The 23,335-nt window shown below is 34.5% G+C and overlaps 4 protein-coding genes across 12 annotated transcripts; 3 read left to right on the top strand and 1 right to left on the bottom strand.

The window, feature by feature from the left end:
• The first annotated feature begins 907 nt into the window (after positions 1–907).
• Positions 908–3,013, top strand: LOC104113684 (pollen-specific protein C13-like). The gene is made up of 2 exons (XM_009623923.4): positions 908–1,295; positions 2,519–3,013. Exons 1-2 carry the CDS (start codon positions 1,151–1,153, stop codon positions 2,848–2,850), a joined length of 477 nt encoding a protein of 158 aa, XP_009622218.1. The 5' UTR covers positions 908–1,150; the 3' UTR covers positions 2,851–3,013.
• A 1,473-nt stretch (positions 3,014–4,486) lies between these two features.
• On the top strand, positions 4,487–10,138 carry LOC104113685 (2,3-bisphosphoglycerate-dependent phosphoglycerate mutase 1-like). Of its 7 annotated transcripts, none has more exons than XM_009623928.4 (8): positions 4,487–4,635; positions 5,103–5,379; positions 5,527–5,750; positions 6,661–6,779; positions 6,855–7,011; positions 7,114–7,215; positions 7,304–7,423; positions 9,606–10,138. In XM_009623928.4, exons 2-8 carry the CDS (start codon positions 5,127–5,129, stop codon positions 9,663–9,665), a joined length of 1,035 nt encoding a protein of 344 aa, XP_009622223.1. In that variant the 5' UTR covers positions 4,487–4,635; positions 5,103–5,126; the 3' UTR covers positions 9,666–10,138. The 7 variants fall into 7 exon arrangements, with proteins under 7 accessions (XP_009622223.1, XP_070031293.1, XP_009622222.1 ...); XM_009623927.4 differs by having other exon boundaries at positions 4,601–4,696; XM_009623925.4 differs by lacking the exon at positions 4,487–4,635 and adding an exon at positions 4,646–4,739.
• Positions 10,139–12,280: 2,142 nt separating this feature from the next.
• LOC104113686 (type I inositol polyphosphate 5-phosphatase 5) lies at positions 12,281–17,844 on the top strand. 3 transcript variants are annotated; one of them, XM_070175190.1, is made up of 10 exons: positions 12,281–12,768; positions 12,863–12,950; positions 13,067–13,141; positions 13,916–14,003; positions 14,098–14,202; positions 14,284–14,809; positions 15,211–15,404; positions 16,128–16,236; positions 16,545–16,693; positions 17,589–17,844. In XM_070175190.1, the coding sequence occupies exons 1-10, from the start codon at positions 12,613–12,615 to the stop codon at positions 17,638–17,640; spliced, it is 1,542 nt and encodes a 513-aa protein (XP_070031291.1). In that variant the 5' UTR covers positions 12,281–12,612; the 3' UTR covers positions 17,641–17,844. The 3 variants fall into 3 exon arrangements, with proteins under 3 accessions (XP_070031291.1, XP_009622226.1, XP_009622227.1); XM_009623931.4 differs by having other exon boundaries at positions 12,282–12,768; positions 17,494–17,844; XM_009623932.3 differs by lacking the exons at positions 12,281–12,768; positions 12,863–12,950 and having other exon boundaries at positions 13,095–13,141; positions 13,920–14,003; positions 17,494–17,844.
• A 429-nt stretch (positions 17,845–18,273) lies between these two features.
• LOC104113687 (putative ETHYLENE INSENSITIVE 3-like 4 protein) lies at positions 18,274–19,882 on the bottom strand. The gene has a single exon (XM_009623933.4). It carries the CDS (start codon positions 19,816–19,818, stop codon positions 18,274–18,276), a length of 1,545 nt encoding a protein of 514 aa, XP_009622228.2. The 5' UTR covers positions 19,819–19,882.
• Positions 19,883–23,335: the final 3,453 nt, after the last annotated feature.

The following is a 23,335-nucleotide window of genomic DNA, read 5'->3' as shown; positions in this document are numbered from 1 at the left end:
AACACTAGTAGTTAGGGGTGTTCATGGTTCGGTTTGAGTCGGTTTTCCCCTAAAAAGAAACCAAACCAAGTAAGTCAGTTTTTCAAATATTGGAACCAAACCAAACTAATTAAGTCAGTTTTTTATCAATTCGTTTTTTGTCGGTTTTTCGGGTTTTCGGTTCTTTATCGGTTTTTTCTTAAATATGAGACATACACTACCAAACGCATATTTCGGCGACTACATTTTCAACATAACACTATCAAACTAATTGCTCTTTGAGAAATCTATCATTTAACAAGATATATTGATGATAATTGACTCAAATAGTGATGAATAATTTAAGTACTCAATTAAAAATCGATTATTTTTAACATGAAATAAATTCTTGTACTTAGCAAAAGAAAATTACCATTCAAACTAGAAGGCAAAGAATTAGATTATTATAATAGCAAAGAACTAGACTAAAAATACAAATGACTAATATGTACCATAAAATTTCAGAAATTTTATATAAAAATATACATACACACATATATATATATATATATATATATATATATATATATATATATATATATATATATATATATATATATATATATATATATATATGTAATAATAAATTTATATAGCTACTTTTATAGTCGGTTTGATTCGATTTTTTCGATTATTTTTTTATTAAAATCAAACCAAATTAAATTTGATCGATTTTTAAAATTTAAAACCAAAATCAAACTAAACCTAAAAAGTATTGATTTTTTTAGTCGATTTAATTCGATTTTCGGTTTGGTTTTTGTTTTTTGGAGCAGAAGAGTAAAAGTAACTCAAAAACTGAAGTACAGATCTCCGCGTAAGGAGAAGGGGGGCAGGTGGAACCCACGGACCGAAATTAATGAAAGCATTGAATTGAATAGCAATGCAAGTTGAGAAATAAAGAATAGATTGGCGTAAGACGCGCTTTTGTTTTGTTGCTTTTCTTTATTGTTCAAATTCATTTGATGCTCATGCCCCCATGTGACTTTACTTCTCTTTGCCAGCCCATCCACCGACGCCTTTCTCCATTATATTCACTTCCCACTTTCCTCTCTTTTCCTTAATTTTATCTCATTACAACTTCAACAAGAAGAAGAAGAAGCAAAGTTAGAGAAATTTCTTAGGTGTTCCAAAAATGGCAAGATTAGTTGCATTCGTTGCTCTTTGTTTACTCTTTGCTTCTTTGGCAGCTGCCACTTCCCCTTTCCTTGTTAAGGGTAAATGTTATTGTGACACTTGCCGCTGTGGCTTTGAGACCGAAGCTACCAAGTATCTCGCTGGTAAATATTAAACCCCCCTTTTCTTAATCATTCTGCATTTTTTCCCTATTCTTGGTTTGATTATTCCCACTTTCAAGATCTGTTCAAGTTTCTGTCTTTTCTGTGATTTCCTGACTTCCCATTTGCAGATCTAGTGTATAGATCTACTACCAGGTGATATTATACTCCCTCCGTTTCAATTTATCCGTGCCAAAAAGAATAAATTCTTTTTATATTTAGAAATAATTTGCTTAATTGAAGGATTTATAGCTACACAAAATATACGCCTCTCGTTTTATACCACAAGTTCAAAAGTTTCTATATTTTCTTACACTCAGTTCCCAGTTAAATATTTTCTCATAAATTGAAACGGAGGTAGTATTTATTTACTAAGAAACAGTTGAAGAAACAATAGGAAGAGTTCATGTCCTTGTGCTGTTGATCTTGTTCTAGTTAAAAATTTCTTGAGTTAATGTTTGAAGGAATGTTAATTTCTTGCCACATTAGCTTGTTTTGTAGCTATATCTATATTTCAATTGCCTATGCCTGCGCAAATTGTAGTATGTGCTTAGTTGCCTAATTTGTGCCGAATTTTTTCTATTAGAAACAGCCTCTCTACTTTCACAACGGTAGTGCAAGTGTAAGGTCTACGTACACATTATACTCTCCAGACCCTGGGATTGCACTTGTTACGCTGTTGTTTATTTGCCTAGTTGGGAACTTCAACATGTTGATGTTCCCAATCAATAGTTTAGATATTGCTACACTCAGGGGTCGTTTGATACGTGGACTAAATTATCACGGGATTATAATCTAAGAATTAATTTATACCACATGAGGGATGGGATAAAGTAATCCCACATTTGAATGGATAAGGTGGGATAAGATGAGATATCCTGGATTACGTCTGAGATTAAATTTATACCTTGTTTGATTGGAGGTATAAATTTATCACATGATAAATTTATACCTCCAATCAAACAAGGTATAAATTTAATCCTACATCTTATCCCACCTTATACCTCATATCAAACGACTCCTTATTCCTCGTAGGTTAACTCAAGAGTTTACGAAAGAGTCTAAATGGCCCTTAATTACTCCACCCCTGTCTTAAGATTTTAGATTGATTGTTCAGATTCTTATCACACTTTTATACCAAATGCTCAAGAAAATGATCTATTTTAAATAAGCTATGGAATCGACATTCGAATTATAGTTTGATAAATTGTGCCTATGTTGGACAGGATCCAAGGTTAAAATTGAGTGCAGACACAGGGTGACCAACGAAATCACATACACAATTGATGGTGTGACCAACTCACAGGGTGAATACAACATCTTGGTAAACCGTGACTGTGGAGACGATGTTTGCGATGTTGTGCTCGTCGAGAGCTCTGATAAAAGATGTGGCAAACCCAATGGTGGCCGTGACCGTGCCCGTGTCATCCTTACCCGCAACAATGGCATGTCCTCTGATGTCCGTTACGCCAACAACATGGGTTTCCTCTCTGATGAGCCTCTTAAATCCTGCACTCAGATCCTCCAGCAATACCAATTGACCGAGGACCAATATTGAAGGAACATCAACAAATGACTTCTTACTATGAATCTTTTGTTTGATGTTTAGAGCTTATTTATTCTTATGATGTTGATGATGATGCTTTAGGCATCAAACTTCATACTTATATCTTTGTTATTGTATCTGGATGTTCAACTTCTAAGTGTTATGTTGTTTTTTAGTCTTTGAGTTAAATTTTAATGGCTCATTAAAATTGTTACTACATGATCTTACACTTCAAGTTAGTTTTAAATAAAGGATTAAAATTGTTGCTTCTGATCTCTCCAATAATTGTTTTTTCCAGTGAAATCTTTGCCCCACAGATCATTTCCATTCACATCCTTCCTGTTGAAGTGCCTATAGTGGACGTGGGTCAAGGGGGAAAAAGCCTTGATTGGTGTCATTCTAGGGAGTGGGAGTGTTTGTGAGTTAAAACTTATCTGCATCTATACTAATCCTATGAATGTACAATACATGTTTTTACATACATTCTTATTATTAAACTACAGTCAATTAATATACATTCTTGCATTAATATATAATTTTACCATGGTAAATTCCTCAGTTTTTACTTGTTTGTGCCTTACTAACATATTACCTTGTAAGAACCCTAAAGGGCATAATGATATCTGGTTCCATAAGTTACATGATATTACTTGTGGAATTCATATTGGTATCAAGGATAACTTGCAATAAGAAGCAAAGAAGCAAAGTAGTAAGGAAAAAGGAAAAATAGAGCTGAACTCTCTACCACGACTAAATTTTCAACCATTTTGAGCTGAGATGAAGAGTTTGAGTTACATTAAACACCTTGTCTTGGTCTTAAAACCTGTAAAATTAAGAGGGGCATATATATCTTGCTTATTGTCCTAATTGCTTTCGCCTTACTAGCGTACAATCTGCTTCATAATACGGCGCCAAGAGTTTATATACCAATTAAATGAATACATGACACATCTTCATCTACACTCTATCATTTTACCATAGTTAATATTCTTATCGTAATTTATGATTTGTCCATAGTAAATTAAGATGATCATGTGTAAACATAGGATGCGGGTAAGTTTTTATCTCTTTGGAAGATGGTACGTAGCTTTAGCACCAACTGGCACCAAGAATTTTGGTCTGTCATTTTCAGTTCCTAAGGGATGCTATAAATTTAATCAACAAGTAATATTTGTGCCAAAAAGCAAAACATGGTGCTAACTTTAAAATGTAACAAAATGACGACACCATTGGGACTATGGTAGGATTACTAAATAGAAATATTTAATGGAAGAAAGATTATGGAATTATCATAAGGGATCTTTATATAAATAGTCCACTTGATTCACTATTTACTTTTCTTAACGGGGCAAGTGCACAGATAGACATTCTCAATGCTGCTATTTAAAGATTAACCAGTATTTATTTTGTCCTGAAATTTTAAACTATAAATCTTAATTTCAGGACAACTCAGGACATTTTTGTCTTGAAAAATTAAAATTCAGGACGCACTGGCTAATTCCTGAATAGCAGCCCTTTAGAATGACTACCTAGTGTAATTTCTACATTCTTAACCGGTATACATAGATTATACTACAAACCTTTTGGGAATATGACCCTAAATAAAACAACGAAGGTGGCTGTAAATCTTAACAAAATCATGTAAACGGCCCATGGACAAAGGCCCAAATGAAGCAAGCCGAAGTTGAACACGAGCAACTTACTGTGACGAGTCCCTTGAGGCATGAAACGACGTCGCAACTAACTGTTATGACAGCGACCTCCGGCAGCCGGTCTTTGAGATCTCCGCGTTCACATGTATGATCTTCTTTGTATTTGCATTCTTTTAATTCCAAGTGCTTTACACAGTACTTGAAAGGTGCAGTTTGATCGTATCATCCCCTTTTTGTTAACTCATATATGTAATCAAGATTCTTTTTCTTTTGTATCGCTTTTATGTATTTGAGCTATTTAAATGCATCTGTTTAAAGTTCTGCTTATGTATTTATTTGACCACATTCTCGATTTGGAAGATTTTTCTTCATGTTCTTAGTTACATGACTATGAACATGTGTGATCAACTTGATAGGATGTATGATAACACAATTCTAGTGTAACTATCCATGAAATTATTTTACTAGTTGATCATAAACTTGTCATAATTTCCCCTTTTAAAATGGTTCATTAGCTCATCCGAGTATGTATGAAATGCAGTTACTTGCTTTGTTTCTGAAATTTAGCTGGACACTGAGTATGTCTATTCATTTTCCTTTTGTGATGCTTAGTCGGGATAACTGCAAAAAGTCAATATGGTTGCTGCTGCTTATCACCAAGCAATACACTTCATAAGTTGCAGCACTTGTGTTTCCAATGAGCGCTTTAGGAACTTCTTGGTCACATCTTCATTTGGGGGTCTTAAAATGAAACCAGTTTTGATAAAAGAAAGTTGCAATTTGAGGCAGTCTGTAAAATGCAAAGGGCATTCACCAAATTCATCTTTATGTGCTATTAAGCCAATTTTCTCCTCATTGTCAAGTATCAAAGATTCACAGAGATCAGTACGTGAGTACATTCCTCTCCAATAGTTCTTGACTTCTTTCAGTTTCAGTTATCATCTATCAAAAAGTGAGTGGATTCGTTATTTATTGTGTGGTATCTGCATTCTAGTTCGTGATCTTGTTCTCCTATTTAAGGCTTTATTCCCTGCAGCTGAATCATATTTGATCTTAATACGGCATGGAGAATCGATGTGGAATGAGAAGAACCTATTCACTGGTTGTGTAGATGTGCCACTCACCAATAAAGGAGTAGAAGAAGCAATAGAAGCCGGTAAGAGAATCAGACACCTACCCATTGATGTCGTCTACATCTCTGCGTTGATTCGTTCTCAGATGACGGCTATGCTTGCTCTAACAGAGCATCACTGCAAGAAGGTACTTCTGCATTTTGGTCTTTTAAACAACTTGTCTTTTTGAAGCATGGTCCTGCTAACTAATGCAATTCTTTGTAATGACTTACGGTAAAGATACACAAAAATCTTGAATTTAGCTTTTAGATTGAAACTTCCCGTACAGTTGGACCATTACTGCTGTCGTCATGGTGTCTGTTCTTATGCTATGTCAAGTCCCCTTAGGATCTATAATATGTATGCCAAAACGGATCATTTTCATGGTGAGCCATTTTGGAGGAAGTTCCCCTTCAATTGCTACATTTGTTTTGCTAATTGTTTTGAATCATTTAACCTAGTTCATGTTAATATTTCTGATTCAGAAATCAGAATCCATGAGGATACAGCTCGAATTAGCAATGTGAAATAAGAGTATGCTAGACTTCATAAACAAATAGTAATACTATTGGCTGGTTCCAGGAAATGTTCTTCCTACTTCCTGGATATTGTTATCCTTTTTTAAAAAGTCTTTTTCTTAGTTATGCATGGCTTAATGTTTCTTTCTCGGTTTTTTTCTCATGTTGCAAGCTATATGGATGGCGGTAAAACAAGATTTAGTATCTATAATAAACACTTCAGGAAATAAATAAATAAATAAATAAATAAATAAATAAATAAATAAAAATGTCTTTATTGCAGTATTTCGTTAAATCTTTCCATGAGATTCAAGAAATGAGGCCCCTTCGGGACATCCAATAAAATTGGAACGATATAGAGATTCAAGAAATGAGACTCCCTCCTGGTTGTAGTGTAAATTGTCTCCATACTACTGAAATGTTGGTATGCCAATGATTACGTGCTCTTTGTTCTTATATCCAATATAATGTGCAGAAAGATATTAAAATTATCCAAGAAAAGGCCACAATATATAGCACTTAATCCTACTTGAATTCCAGGTGCCCATTATTATACACAATGAGACTGAACAAGCCAAATTATGGAGTCAAATTTATAGTGAAGGCACTGAGATGCAATCTGTTCCTGTTATTAAAGCATGGCAACTGAATGAAAGAATGTACTTTCACAGCTCTCATTTTGTTGTTATTCCAATATGATATCGTCCCCGCTTCAAAAAGATGTTATTTTACAGGTACGGGGAACTTCAAGGGTATAATAAGCAGGAAACAGCTGAAAGATGCGGGAAAGAGCAAGTCTATAAATGGCGCCGAAGCTATGATGCTCAGCCACCCAACGGTGAGAGCTTGGAAATGTGCCTGCGAAGAGCTGTTACCTATTTCAAAGAGCAAGTAAGCTGCTGTGATTTATAAAAAGCATAAATGCATATAGAGGAGACAAGTTTCTACTGATGCAGGGATCATGACCTCTCATAATTGAGCATTTACTTGCAGGTTGAACCCCAACTTTCCGGTGGAAAGAATGTAATGGTAGTAGCTCATGCAAATTCATTGAGGTCCATCCTAATGTATCTTGATAAGTTGACTGCTGAGGAGGTAATGAGTATCGTCATTTTTTCTCATTAGTACCATGCCTTTTCTATGCATGCATGTTAGTTGGGTTTGAATAGCTTCTTGGTAACAGGTCATCCACTTAGAACTCTCAACTGGAGTGCCAATGCTTTACATATACAAAGGGAATCAATTCATCAGGAAGGGAAGTCCCTTGGGATCTATGGAGGCTGGAGTTTATGCTTATACAGAGGTAAGATATCTTTTCTGCTTAACAAATGTATGTCATTTTGGTAGGTAGCTTCCGTTTATTTCTGTATCCTGAAGTACTTCAGATGTGAAACTGAAAAAAACACTAGTAAATTGATAGAAAGTTCAGTTTAAGCTGACGTTATGTTATTACCCTATTGAGATGCCACGTTTATGATGCCAAGGACACAATAGCATGACGAAAGTTTCAAATAGAAGATCAAGATGTGCTTCCTTGACCATAACGCTAAAATCGGAATATTATCAAAGGCAACAAGAGTTAAGAAAAAAGACAATGTTTGCTAAGGCTCTAAGCGCAAAGCGCAATTGAAGTGTGGGTTTTAGTGAATAAAGCCTAAATGGCAAAAAGTTAATTCATGAAAAGGTAACTATGAAACACATAACAACAATTATATCAACAAAAGATTTAAAAAATAGCCACAGCAATCAGGTTCGAAATCTATTTTCAGTTTAAAATTTCCAATTGAGATACAAAACAAGCAACTTTAATATTTAATTTACGTTTAGTGACTGATTTTCTTATGCTATATTCTTAATTTGTTACTCTTAATCTCTCAGATAATCATTCATAACGTTTCTTAGTAATGACCAGGGGCGGCGGATTTAGGGGTGCGGAAGGGGTTCAACCGCTTTCGCCGGAAAATTACACAGTACATATAAAGCAAAATTTGGTGTGTACCTCTATATTTTATATTTTGAATCCCCTTGATACAACCCAAAAGCATAGTTAAGGGATCAAGGGGGTTCAAAACCTTTGTAAGGTTGCTGGTTCAATTCCCCACTGGCCACAGTCTCTTTTAAATTTTTAAATTTTTTCTTTTTTTCAACCCGCTTAGCTGGAATCCTGCCTCCGCCATTGGTAATGACTATATCACTTTGCTCGCTATATCCATTGTTTAGTCTGACCCTACTAAAGGGAGCCCTGAGAGTGAGAGCACTGAAGCGCCGCCTAAGTTGCACTTAGCTGCAAGGTTTAAGCCTACCTCAAGTGAGCTTTTAACAACAAAATTATCAATGTTTTTCTCCTTTTTCTCATGGTGGTAATGGAGGGTCTGCGAGTAGGGAGTTGCAAATTGAGACTTCTGTGTACTGAATGGAGCAGTTGGTTAAGTGAAATGACCTTTAATATACTTGTTTTATGCTCATTAAAAGAATTATATTTATCTTGATTTTTAGGAATTTTGTAGCAAATGATCAAGAGAAAAAGACAAACATAAAAGTCATTGTTGATACATTGCTTCAGATGATACGGCATGTAACTATATATTACCATAATATTGTTTGATTGTTAAAATATAATTCCATAATATCTATGTCTCTAGTTTCCACCTATAGGAACAAAAATCTCTTCTTAGTGAAAAGATAGAAGGCCCTCCCTCCTTCCCTACAATTTATCAAAAGAAAAAGCAGAAAATCAGAAATGAGTCCCAATATTTTTCGAGATTACTGTTCGAAGTGAAAATAGTTAAGAACTAGTAAAAAGTGGACACGATTGAATTGGTACCAAACAAGATGTATAGGTAGTTTCCATTGGAAGAGAAGGGTCTATAATAAGCGCTTAATTTCCTATCAGATCTTTGGCGACATTCAAAATCCAAGACGATCAGCAAGATCTGCATGAATCATTTATAGAATATCCAAGTTGACCTCTCCTAGACTTATTATAGGCCTCCCATTTGGCATTCCACGTGACGGACTTGCCTACAGGCCTCATATTTTGTGTTCGACGAGTCATGCTGCATAAGCTATAGGACCACTTAGGGACTATGCGTGCCCAACGATAATCTACTAGTGTTAGACAAGTTCCTCTTACGGTAGATTTCAGGCGTGGGTATAATAAAGTGGTAAAGGTGTCATTTTTAAGGCTGTAGAACTATATGATTCCTTTGGTGATTGGTGGAAGGGTACTTACTGCAGCGTGTATGTTGTTTCTGATGAAAGGTGCAATCCTGGCACTTGCTCTACATTCATACTTTCCCTTCCGGAATGAGAATTATTTTGATGACAGCATCTCATGTTGTCATTAATGCACTTTAACAACCATTTCTGTCACACCATTACCTTATCATCAATGCTTTTCTCTTTTCTGCTAGATGCACGTCTGATATGATGCATGAAGCTTGTAGAGCTGTCAAAATTTATGTAGTTTATATCCCTTTCTGCAGAGCTTGGCCTTGTACAAGCAAAATCTGCTAGATGAAGTGCTAGATGAAGTGTCTTTGTAACTTTTTGCCCCCGAAGAATATCTAGGATGGACTCATGTCGCTGGAAGTTCGTTGAGGCATTTTCTGTCATCAATAATTCTGAGAAAGCGGAGCCAAGATGGAAGACATTTTTTGCAGCTACCTTATGTAACAATCAATAGTTGGACACACATTGTGCCCCTCTTTGTGGTTCAAGTGAGTATGCCAGTGAAGATCTGACAATAATTTGAGCACTTTTTGTGGAGACCAGACCCAAAGCTGATTCTGCTTAGCTGATTTTTTTTTTGGGTAATTTACTTAGCTGATTATTACTATCCTCAATTGAGGAACTTTATCAATTCATTTTTTCATGTTTCTTTAGCCAGAGCTTCTAATACTTACATTAGAGAGTTTGTTGTCTACATGTCTATTGGTATTGTTTTGCAATGTATTTCTCGTTTTGTTATTTGTTGACTTTTGATCTGCTTCAATATTGACTTGTCTATTCATTTTCACTTCAAGTTGTTTGCTAATGTGTTATCGAGTCTTCATAAATTCATCTTTGTACTTACCAACTAACAAGGAAAGTAGCTTCAACCCTGTTCTGGAAAAGAAAAGAAAAAAAAAACCTTTTAGTTTTTACGTCCCCTCCTACAATCCATTCCATTTACTTAAGCTGAAACAAGTTTGCCTGCCTAATCTCAACTTTTCTGCCCCATTTATACTGATATTGGTGGGGATCTCTTTTCTTATTTAATATATTTAGACTACTTTTCTAATGTAGAAAGAGAGAGAGATTGAAGTAGAGAGACTGTCACGTGAGGTTTTATTAATATTTTTCTTTTGGCCAAATACATATACAGTCCCTTTAACTTGGCATCAATTTTTATTTTCTTGTTCCATTTTAGCACTCCAACCCCATTTATATGTTTCATTTTAACACAAAAAACTGACACGGTATAAAAAGTAAAGAGCGTGTGTATAATCGCTTCTGAGATGTAATAACTATCCAATGAAATGTAGCCAACTGTTTTTAGTCCATGTCAAACGGGTCTAACCCAACTACCCGAAACCCTACACTAATAACCCAGATGGGATATGGGTAAAATAAGAATCGCGCTATTTTCCTTAAGTCATAAACTCGTCTACACTAAACTCGTTCCCAAAATCCTTAGTCGTAGGTGATGAAACCCTAATCTCGTTCCCAAAATTTCTGGTCGCAGGTGATGAAATCCTAATCTCGTTTCCAAAATCCCTTGTCGTAGTTAGGTGATGAAACCACCGATTGCAGCTGAACATAATTGGTACCTAGAATCAGTTTTATTTCTTCCAAAATAGGTACAGCAAAAGGTACATAATAAAAGGCACACAAGACCTAACACTAGCCTATTCCATAAATTGAACTACGACAATGTTGAACCCACTAGAGATATCACCAACATTGTTGAAGCTTGGAACTTCAAGCGTCAGATGAAGATATAGATTTTAATAAATAAAGAAAAACACTAACGAAATCAAGGAACTAAAATAAGGCAAAGCTTCAAAGCTTTCTGGAGATGGAGATCGAAAGCAACCAAGGAATTATTTTGAGAGTGTAGATGAAAGAAATAATGGGGAAGGAGGTTGGGCATTTAAAATAGAGCCTTATGCACCTACGAGGTGAGGAAACTCACCCAATGTGACAAGTCAGCCTTTTGTGTTGAAACGAAACATATTAAATGGACTGGAGTGTCAAAATGGAACAAAGCTGAGATTAAAACGCCAAAATGAAAATTGATGCCAACTTAGAGGGACTGTTAATGTATTTGGCCTTTTTTTTTCTGAGTTGAATCTAGTGTGAATATCCCAAATGTAGCGCTGCACGTCTTTCATTGGTGTACGTATACTGCTACTATGGGCATTGTGTAATTTTGTGTTAATATTACGGCTTGAATAATGGTTGGATTCACTTAAAAAAACAATTTTATAATTAACGACTCGAGTTTATCTTTTGGCCAGGTGGAGAAATGAGATGTCAAAGTGGGTTAAAGAAATACATTAAAGTAGGAAAAAATGAGTTATGTGATGCAACTGTATATTCGCATATTGAAGCAGAGGTGTAAGATTTAGAATGAAAACGACATTGTAAATTTATCGTTAAACATAAGGTCTAGGCATTGCTCATTAATCTAAAGGAAAAATATAATATATTATAACAAGTGTCAAGTAAGTATCATCATTTGCTATACAAATAATCTGTTTTCATTAATTGTGGAGACAGATTCTCAGGTACTGATTAATTTGATTTGTGCACCAAATAAAACTGCATGATATTCACACTTGTTGACTAATTGCAACGACTTGATTAAAACCACATCTCTCAAATTAGTTTACTCAATCTCCACTTCCCTATTCAGTGGGGTCATGGAGTACCAATCTTGTACTTAAACTATACATTAATTAATCAAAGGGGGACATAAAAATAAAATTTAGGGGGGACAGATATTGATAATGAACTGTCAACAGGGGGTAACCACTAATGAAAATTACTCCCCTTGATGTTAACTGTTTAATCACCAATTACCCCAAAATCTCCGAAAGATTTGGCGGCAAACTCTCTTTCCATTGGATATTTTTTTTTAAGAAAATAAATTAAAACTACAAATTAACAAAAGAAAAACTTATGGAAAAAAAGAGAAACCCTAAAAGCAAAAAAAAGAAGAAAAAGTTTAATTAATTATCGTAATAATAATAATAACAAAAAGAATTCAAGGAAATAAAAAGTCAAACACAAAGCACATAACAAAAAGAACACAGAAATTTAGGTAGACAAGAAAGAAATCAAGAAAGTTTCTTGGAGTTTTCTTTGGTGTTTTGTGCATTGGTAGATTTATTTAATTAATTAAACGTAATTAATTAGTTGTTAATCCATAAGAAAAACTGGGGCTTGACCCCAATTTTGGAACTATATTTAATCGAACGTTACAATTTGAAGTGAATGAATGCATGAATGTCGTCGCCAACAAGGCGTTGTAAATCTGATGATAACATCCACATGATTAAGGCAGCCGCCGTCAACACCACCGCCGGCGGCGGCGCTAGCACTTCCCCTAGCAGCTCCCCAGCCACCACCCCTGACAATTCTGTTAAGGGTGAAAAAAAGAAGGTACATTTATTATTTTTCTAGTGTTTTTTTTTAATTTTCTTGATCTGTTGGAAAAATAGAGTTTTGATTTTTTTTTCATGTTATAAAATAAAAGTGTATCATCCCAAAGCTCTTTAGTTCCAAAAGAAGCAGTATAGGAAGCTCTGAGGAGGATCTAACACAATCAGATAACAATGATCAAGGTTCGATTTTCAATAGTTACCTTTGCCATTTTTTTTGCAGTAATGTATATATTTTTTCTTTGATTTTATATGATAATGGATTTTTTTTAATTTTTGGTTGGGTGGTTTGGGAGCAGAAATGGATTGGAAGATTATATCAAGGAGAAAAGCTTTTCTTGAAACGTCTGCTACAGTGAAGAGAAGTTTCTCAGGTAGGGATTAATTATCATCAGCAACATGACTTATTTTTCAAATAAAATTTTTAATGCATGGGTATTAATTAAATTTTATGAACTTTTCCAGTGCATGATGGAATTGTACTATTCTTTAAATATATCCATTGTATGTTCATCTTAAAGTAACATATCTAGTAAAGTTTTATATTTGTGCTTTTGATGAATCATCTATATTAATTGAATTTGTATAATTCTACGAACCTTTTTTAATCTTCATCGTATGTGAGGGAATAAAATAATATTATCCTTTGAATCTGTATTATGGTACTACTTCGACATATCCCATTAAGGTTATCATTATTGAGCTATAGTGCATTTAGTCTAACTAATGTAGCCATTTGACTCCAACCTTTAATTACATCACCGGGTTTATGTCGTATAGGGAGAAAAATAATAATATGAAATTTCTAATTAAAATCGTGTTAATTAGGGATAGAAACTGTGTAATGTGCGTTAGCCACGTATACCATCAAGCCAAAAGACTAACATCTGCTTAGCTTCTGGCATAGTATTTTGGTAGCTCACCTAACAGAAGACTAAAGTGTATAATTGATTATTGGCAATGCTATTTCTTTTCATTATATAGTTGTAAAATTAAACATAATGTGTAAGTAGTTTTCGTATTATAGAATTGACCTGTAAGGACTTTGCCCATTGAAAAGGTTATATATCTTTTAGTTTCAAACTCAAGAATATTGAAAGAAAATCCAAACCACACAACCATGGGACTAATTTCTTATCTACTCTCAGAAAGGCATAATAGTGCACGGATTGAAGGCCTAAATCTTTCGACATTTGATCATTCCACCGCACCTGCTACTATGATTAAAAGTATTAGGTATGATTAATTCATATCACATCAAACTTTCTTGATTTTCAAGTCAATTGTTTTTAGGGTTTTATCATTAGAATATGTGGCTGGAAATGTTTAGGGTTTTTGCCGGGACATGGAATGTAGGAGGAAAAACTCCTAATCATGGACTTAATCTTGAAGATTTCTTGCAAGTTGAAGGTTCAGCAGACGTATATGTATTGGGGTATGATTAACTATACATAATAATTTTGTCGAACAAGATGTGATTATTTTTATTGATAATGTTTTTTCTTTTAATTTTCAGGTTTCAAGAAATTGTTCCATTAAATGCAGGAAATGTATTAGTGAGTGAAGATAGTGAGCCAGCAGCAAGATGGTTAGCCCTCATAAGCCATGCATTAAACAAATCATATCATGAATCAGTCCATTCTTGTGATTCAAGCTCCCATAATTCAAAACATTCAAAGGACTCAAAATCCAATTCTTTTCATAAACATTCTCTTAAAAGCCTTAGCAAGAGTTTAAGGGCTAATAGTACCATTCTCAAGACCTGTAATTGCCCTTTAGAGTCAACAACAACAAGGCGTCAAAGAAAGCTGAGTGATCCTTCTTGTTCTCCCTTGAACCATCATCGCGATTCGAGTGAAGAAGATTTACAATCAATTGCAGAATTTCCTTCTTCTAATGGTTTGAGTTATAATCTCATAGCGAGTAAGCAAATGGTGGGGATTTTCCTTTCAGTTTGGGCACGAAAAGAGTTAGCACATCATATTGGCCATCTCAGAATATCTTCTCTTGGAAGAGGTATCATGGGTTGTCTTGGAAACAAGGTTGGTTCAAGAATGTTTTAATATTTGACTATTCTTCCTTTTTATTAAAAATTGAATATGATAGGTTTTAATAGACATGATAATTGAAAGTGATGGAAAGGAGTACTTTTCATGTACCAAATTTGCTTGTTATCAACTTTTCATTTTTGGTGGCCAAATTAAGTTACCCGATACATGTATTGGTGAGAGATAAGAGGTATCCGGTGAAACAGTCGAGATTAGCACAAGTTGGCGTGGTCACTGCCATTACAAATATATAAAAGAAATCAACTTTACAATAAGAATATGCCTAGTTATATTTGGTTTTATATTGAATCTAGCATTTTCAATTTTGGTGTATCAGTTTTCCATTGACTTTTATGGAACGTGATTTATATTATTATAATATAATATATATGCAGGGGTGTATAGCAATAAGCATGTCACTGTATCGAACGAGCTTTTGCTTTGTGTGCAGTCACTTGGCTTCTGGGGAGAAAGAAGGGGATGAGCTGAGAAGAAATGCTGATGTTGCTGAGATTCTCAAAAGCATACAATTTTCGAGAATTTGTACGACTCCAGACAGCCGAATGGCAGAGAAAATTAGTGATCATGAGTAAGTTTTTTATTATCTAGTGGTCATTTCGATCATAACACTTTAATTTGCGTATAACTACAAGCTAGAGACTTACTCTCTCGATCCTAATCCTAATTTACGTGGCATCTTTAGCTTTTCCAAATTCAACCTATGCGAATTTTAATCAATATTTTAAAATATATATTTTTAATCATATTGACATGGGAAAAAATGTAATTTATAGTGCTTTTTTTTTTATTTATAGTTTTTGAATAACTAAATTTTAATTTTAAAATATTAAATTAATCTAATCTAGTTTAGCTTCGAGATTAGTCAAAATTGAGTATCGATAAGCAAAACGCTGCCACCTAAATTAGGACGGAGAGAATAATAAATATTTGTTTAGTATGTAAAACTAGAGGCGGGTGGAGCTTTTGTTCGATTGTTTAAATTGAACTTATGTATTTTTGTCACGGACATAGATATATATTAGAAAAATCACTGGTATTAAATTTTAAACCTACAATTTAAAAAGTACAAAAAATTAAATATTACAAAGTTCAAAGGTCGATCCATCATACTTAAATTTTGAATCCGTTTTAGTATCTTGAGCATCCAAAAAGTTATATAAAGCTGTAAGTAGATTCAAAACATCAATTCAGAGTACGGAATTTTGTTTACCTCTTTTTACTTGGCCTTTTTTTCAAGATCACATTTCTATGAAAGTAAATAATGATGTAGAGTTGAAATTTTAATTTTCAGCCGTGTGATATGGCTTGGAGACTTGAACTACCGAGTGTCTTTGAGCTATGAGGAAACAAGACTTTTGTTAGAGGATAATGACTGGGACTCTCTTCTGGAAAAGGATCAGGTTTGGTGCCTTTTTTTCTTTTTTTAATTTGTGTGGTGCTTATTATTGGGAAAAGGGAAATTTTTATTTTTCTGATAACATAAAGTCAACGGGACACCTAGTACTGATTGAAAATTATGTTGGACCTACAAGATCTTAGGGTGTCAACCTGACTGAAGAATTATGTACTTGATTAGGTCATTAAAGATTTCGGAGCTAAATATTTAAATATCCTTATTATCCCTAGAGGAAATGAAGGAACTATTAAGCTTTTAATATATCCAAAATCATCCATATTTAATTTGCTGCTGATTATATGTTGATGGCAGCTGAATGTGGAGAGAGAAGCAGGAAGAGTATTCAGTGGGTGGAATGAAGGCAAGATCTTCTTTGCCCCAACTTATAAGTACTCTCATAATTCAGATTCCTATGCCGGAGAGACTACCAAATCAAAGAAGAAACGTCGAACCCCTGCATGGTCTCTCTCTCTCTCTCTCTAAAAGCTAACCTTAGTGCATATTGTTCTATATATTACTCTATCCGTTTCAATTTAGATGAGATAGTTTGACTCGATACGGAGTTTAAGGAAAAAAGAAAACTTTTGAAACTTATGGTCTTAAAAGCTCAAGGGGTAAAAGATTTGTGGGGCCATTACATTTGTGTCGTTATAAAAGTTTCTCATTAAGGGTAAAATGAAGAATTTAAAGTTGAATTATTTTCAAATTTAGATATGTGTCGTTTATTTTGGAACAGACTAAAAACAAAAGTACATCATCTAATTTGAAACGGAGGGATTAATAAAAATTAACCTCTCACCTAGATGAGACACGGACATAACACGAGTGTGTTTGGTATGATGAAAGTCATTTTTCAAGGAATTATCATGAAAAATATTTTCTTCTAAAATGTTTTTTGATATATGATTGGTTAGTCAAATATCTTTTAGAAAAAAATTGTATTAAAAATTAATAATCATATGAGCAACTCGGTTTGATGAAATTTTTGAGCGTTAAAGATTACTAGTATCTAAGTGGGAGCTGGATCAAGTAATAAAAAGTTTAAAGTGAAGATAATTCTACAGAAAATGACTTCTGGCCATGGGTGGGAAGTCATTTTCCCCCATTTTGATGGAAAATATTTGGTAACCAAACACCAGAAAAAGACTCCTTCGAAAAAATTATTTTCCTGAACAATAACCTTTAGTCAACTGGTGTACGTATATACCTCTAAATTGGGACTTACAATATATTTGATCCTTACATATATTGTAAATTTCAGGTGTGATAGAATATTATGGCGAGGCGAGGGTATTGAACTATTATCTTATATTCGAGGGGAGTCAAGATTTTCAGATCATAGACCCGTTTGTGCAGTATTTGCCGTGGATGTGGAGGCAGAGGCCAACAACAAGAACGCAAAGTTTAGAAAGGGTTTTTCTTGCACTGCTACTAGGTTGGAGTATGAAGATTTAATACCCCTGAGACACAGTTCCTATCATTATTGAAATAGAAATTCGTCTAACTAACATTAATTAAAATCTTGTACAGTTCAACTTTTAAGGATCCTGAGGGAGAAAGGTTTCCCTCTATTATCTCATAAGGTACGCTAGGCACTTTTTTTGCCCCTAAATTTCATGTAGTAGACAAATGTTTTTTTAACAAAACTAAGATAGTATTGAATAATCCAAGGAAAACCTCTAAAATGATCTATAAAAAGGGCAACTTGGTGTATGAAATATCCCGCGTTCACACCGGATCCAAGAAAGATTTTCACTAAGGGATATGATATAAGCGTGACTGATTAATTTCACGACTTGAACCCGCGACCTAAGTCATACAAAGACAGCTTTACCATTATTCTAAGGCTCCCCTTCATCTATAAAACATGATAATATCAAAGAGAAAAAATGAAAGATAATTGTACCAATTTTTTTATATATGTCCATAAAGCGTGTCTAAAATAAGAAATACAAGTAATCCACAATGGTAATTAACTAAATGTTCGAAAGAAGAAAATGGAAACACAAAAAGCGCTAATTGTTTACTTTTAACTGGAGCTTTAATCAGATGTATCCTCATATGCCAAATCCCAAACAGAAATAGGAGCTTGATGATGTAGAACAACATCTTCTTGTGGAGTAGCATTCAAATTCATGTTTCCATAAGTAGAGGGATCATAATGAAGTTGTTCAAGGACATTGCCTCCCCAAAATCCTTGGAAATTCTCCACAACTGATCCTCCATTAGCATTTTGTGATGCATTGTAGCTATCGAAGCTCCTTTTTATCTCCATGTTCACCCAATCATGTTGGCCATGGCCAACCATTATTTCTTCATTTGGAATTGGTTGTGCTTCAATCAAGCTAGGAAAGTTGTTGATGGACATATTAAGTAATTGATCCTCCCCCTTCTCGGAGTCAATTCTTGAATTACCTAAATCACTTTGCGTGCAATTATTTGAATTTTGGGTAGCATAAAGCTCATCCTCCATGTCTATGTGACTCTCAAAAACACCCTTCCTTTTCTCCTTTCTCATCAAAGTAGAGCCATCAAATAAATTGACATGATTACCAATTTTGGGTACCAAAGCAAGATATTCATCTTCTTTTCCCTTATTTTCTTCTTCTTCTTCTTCTTCTTCTTCTTCTTCTTCTTCTTCTTCTTCTTCTTCTTCTTCTTCTTCTTCTTCTTCTTCTTCCTCCTCCTCCTTTGATGTTGAAATCTTGAGAGCTTTTTCAGTGAGCTTGAGAAGGACTTCTTCTTGGTTAACAACTTTTGACCAAGTAGCTGTTTCTTTAGCTGTCATCTTGTTTTGCAAACTCTTGGATTGTTTCACCAACCTCCTCATCTTATCCAAATTAGTAGACATATGTTTGATAATAGCAGCCAAAACACTTACTTTCCACGCCTTTTTCAAGTCATGAGGTTTCTTGTAAGGTGGTGGGCCGAATTTTTGTGCAAAACCTTGATCACCCCACCAAAGTTCCTTCCCTGTGGGCCACCAAGGTGGGGGCAACCCTCTATCCAAAGGAAACCTCCTTTGTGGAGGTATACAATGTTGCATTAGGGCAGAAAGTAGTGAGCCTAAAGTAGTATCTTGCAAGTCTTGAAGAAGATGCATGCATGAATTAGGATCCAATATATTTACTTCCACTAATTTAGGCAAGAATGCAGCAATGGCAGCTGGGGCATTTTGCTCAAACCTCACCTTCTCCTTCCACCACTCCCTTAAACTATCCGATGAGCCAGTTACAGGCTTCCCTTTTTCTGGCACGATCCCATAAACGAAGCCTTGACCTTTGCAAATCTCCATGATTTTTACCATGTACTTGAGGACTGAATCTTGAGATCTTGACATCTTTTTACGGCGAGATTGTTCTTCCTTAGCTTGTGAGTCGTCGTCTTCATCACCTTCTAATAAATCTTTGCTACAAGTGGAAGTGTTGATTTCCTTCTTGGTTTTTAGCTTCTGCATACGCATGCGGTCCTTCCACATGCGGCGTTTGAGATCATTGTAGTTGATTTCTTCATCATCTAATTCTTGGTTCTCTTCCACTTCGCTCATTGGGCTCAAAGGCTCTATAATTTCTTGAAATTCAACCATGTTTGATTTCGAGATAGCAAGAAAAAAGAAACGAAAATATAGCTAGCTAGACCAAAGTAATTGATTTATCAAAGAATGTGTACTATGTCTTAAGTCTTAAGAACGGTGAGACTAAGGTGAAAATGTTTATATTCGTGAAATGTGGCGGTGAGAATTGAATAAAATGAGGAGACAAAAAGTGGCTCTTCCCAAGAGTGAATGGGGATTTTGGAGGAAATTAGGGAAGAAACGGATGAAACTTGGGAAATAGTTGCAGCTCATGTGAATAAGTAGAAAACTGCAGAGGTGAGGAATGATGCAATTAGAAGGAGAGAGTTATGTCATATGTATTAGTGGTTTATCTTCACGTTTGCATGCATGTGAAATCACATGTTTTCGTGCTTACTCAGCATCAATTCACACTTACTAATGAATTCAGGTCTATAATTTACTTGTATACCACAATAAAACGGCCCTTTACCTAATATGTGATATCGTTTGATTGGGCGTAGAGTTTCTCACGATCTAAAACAAATTATAGAATTTGTGTGATTATTAATTATCATATTAAGAGTAAAATATAAAGTTAAAAGTTAAATTAGAGTACTAAATATAGAAATATAGCTTACTTTTGGAACTGATTAGAAAAAAGTATTACACAAATTGGTATACAGATAAAGTATAACTCAAGTGATCGAAAATTTTCAAACTTCTTAATGTAAAACTGTCTTTGGGAAATTTGAAGGTTCTGATTTTAAATGGTCAATACCAATACATCTAACGGAATTCAGAATAGCCAACAGTTTTCTCGTTCCTTCTCGTTGAAGGAGGGAGAGGGTCTTTGAGTTGAACACTCTGGAGATCTAGAGTATTACCCTTGATTTATGTGCATGTGCGTATTTTAAAGCTACACGTATAATTACTATATATAGAAAGATTGCTCTTACGAAGTTGAAGCTTCCTCTTTTGTAAGTTCTTGACCCACGATTTTTCTTTTGGCCGGGGAGGGGGACGCTTTTCTAATATCACAAGAAATAAAGGATCAAAATTTTTGAAACATGCGATCTTAATTAAGAGTTTGTCATAATAATTACTTATATGATTATGAAAGTTTATCATTAAAGATAAAACGTAAAGTTTAAATTAAATAACATTGTTTAATTCCGGGTTCTTTCCCATTTGAGATTGGGTGATTTTTAAACATAACATTTCTATAAAGGGATTTCTCCCATGGCATTGTATATGAGATAAACTCATGGCCCTTAACAGCAAAGATTATATGTGTTCCTGTACGTTGGGAAAAACCTTTATTTGGTTGGGCCAAGCTTAATACAAATGGTAGCAAACAAGGTAATAATATGATTGGTGTTGGGGCATTTTAAGAGATCACAGAGGTAATGTGATTATGGCTTTCTTACAAAGTTTGGGGAGTGGCACAAGTAATTTGGCAGAAGCTAATGTGATTATGGCTTTCTCATAAAGTTTGGGGAGTGGCACAAGTAATTTGGCAGAAGCTAAGGCTGCACTTTTAGGCCTACAGTGGTGTCATTCTAATGGTTATGATAGAATTATCCTAGAATGTGATTCCAAACTAGTGATTGATATGTTGAATGATAATTTGAAATCCCCTTGGCACATGAACATCATTATTCGAGAGATACAACCAGAGACGGCTTAACCCAGGCCACTAAAGCGTCCGGTTTAGGCCTCACAAAATTAGACGCCCCAAAAACTACTCTTCTTATATGTAATTTAAACATTTATTGTATTTATTATTAAATAGTGATAGGAAATTGTTTCAACCATCTTTTGCTACCTTGACACCAATCGTTAATAACATAGTTTTATATTTTATGTTGTCTTTTTCGGAGTTGGTTGAGAAAATTAAAATGATAGTGAAAGGCAATTAAATCTGCATTTATTTTCTAGTTCTTCTTACTCCAACTTAATAATTTTTTTTACAACTCTAACTTTGTAAGATATTTTCTTTCAAGATCTCTGTAGGCACGCTTCAAGCTAATTAGATCGTAAAAAACTATAGTTAATTTATTTATCATCTTTATAAATACAAATTTTTACATGATTGTTACTTTGGGAGGCAATGCTATATAGTGAGTTATGTAGGCAGTCATGTGAAAAGAAAAAATTCAAAATTAAACTTAATAAAATCTTATCAAAGGTTAGTAATGTTTCAACAAAGATTATAAGGGTGGGTTACATCATCAAGATTATATTGCATCTCAAAATGTAAAAAGAATAAATTTCAACAAAAATATCTATTATTATTAAACAAGTTTAAGGCCTAGCTCTTCTTACGGCTTGACTTTAGGCCTCTAATATCGCTAAGCCGACTCTGAATACAACATCTCATTTTTCAACACAATACTACTATTAGACATTGTTACAGGGAGGCTAATAATATGACGGACATACTTGCAAAATGGATCATGAGATTCATGAGACTATAATCTTAACTGATAATGATTTGCCAAAGCAAGCCTATGGTCACTACAAACTTGACAGAATACAGCTTCCTAGCATCAAGCATAAAGTGGTCAAGAATATCTTTGTTGCTCGATAAATGCCTCTTTGGCCTGTTGCTATGACATAATTGTTAAGGAATGAATTATATGTCACAAGCTCTTTTAGTTATCTAGCACATATAAAAGATCTGTGGAGCAAGTATAACTTTGAATCTGCTATCTGTACTAGGTAGATATTAAGATAGGTTTTATTTTGTGTTGGGGAGGTTAGGTTTATGTCCCCCTCCTCTTGTACTTTACTTTGATTATCAATAAATAAGGTAGAGATCAATGCCAAACCCCCATCACCATGGGAGGTGAAAGCCCGGGCCCGATGGATTAATTTTTAAAAAAATTAAATAATATTCAAATTTAAAATATTTTTATTCTTTTGGAATGGCTATGTGGGCGAAAAACTTCATTCATATGTTGACTAGGTCAACAGAAATAAAACCTTTGGAGGCTGCCACGTGTCACCGATAGGATTCGATAACTTGATTTCAAAAGGTCGACGTCACGAGAAGATGGCAGGTCGTCGACGAGGTCGAGGTGGTCCAATAAAAGGCGAGGATGAGGACCCCTCCTCGGCGTGCAGTAACAACTAGTTTCAAGATTTATATTTCGTAGGGAATATTTCAGTAAATATTCCTCCCTGTTATACTATCTATGTTTTTTTGGCACATATACCCTTATAAATAGGAAGAGATGTAGTTCTAGAAAGGGGATTGGACACTTTTTGTAAAGAACAATATTGAAATTCTTTGAAGATTCTCTTTTTATCATATACATACAAAGTTTGCCTTTTTACTTCTTTATCTATCTTTTCTTCCCCGAACTAAGAAGAATCAGAATATTCAAAGTCTTATCACTATCCATCATAATGAGAAGAATCATGGGAAATCTCACCCTTATCGGGTGAACCTTGTTCTATTATTTACTTAAATGTCATTTATTACCATTTATTGATTTCTTTCATATTCTTGAATCATTTATTACTCATTTATTGTTTCAAGATA

This window comes from Nicotiana tomentosiformis, chromosome 5 (assembly GCF_000390325.3).
Source record: "Nicotiana tomentosiformis chromosome 5, ASM39032v3, whole genome shotgun sequence".
Classification (NCBI taxonomy): Eukaryota; Viridiplantae; Streptophyta; class Magnoliopsida; order Solanales; family Solanaceae; genus Nicotiana; species Nicotiana tomentosiformis.
The sequence above is the reverse complement of the archived record's forward strand: the minus strand, read 5'-3'. Positions and strand labels throughout refer to the sequence as shown.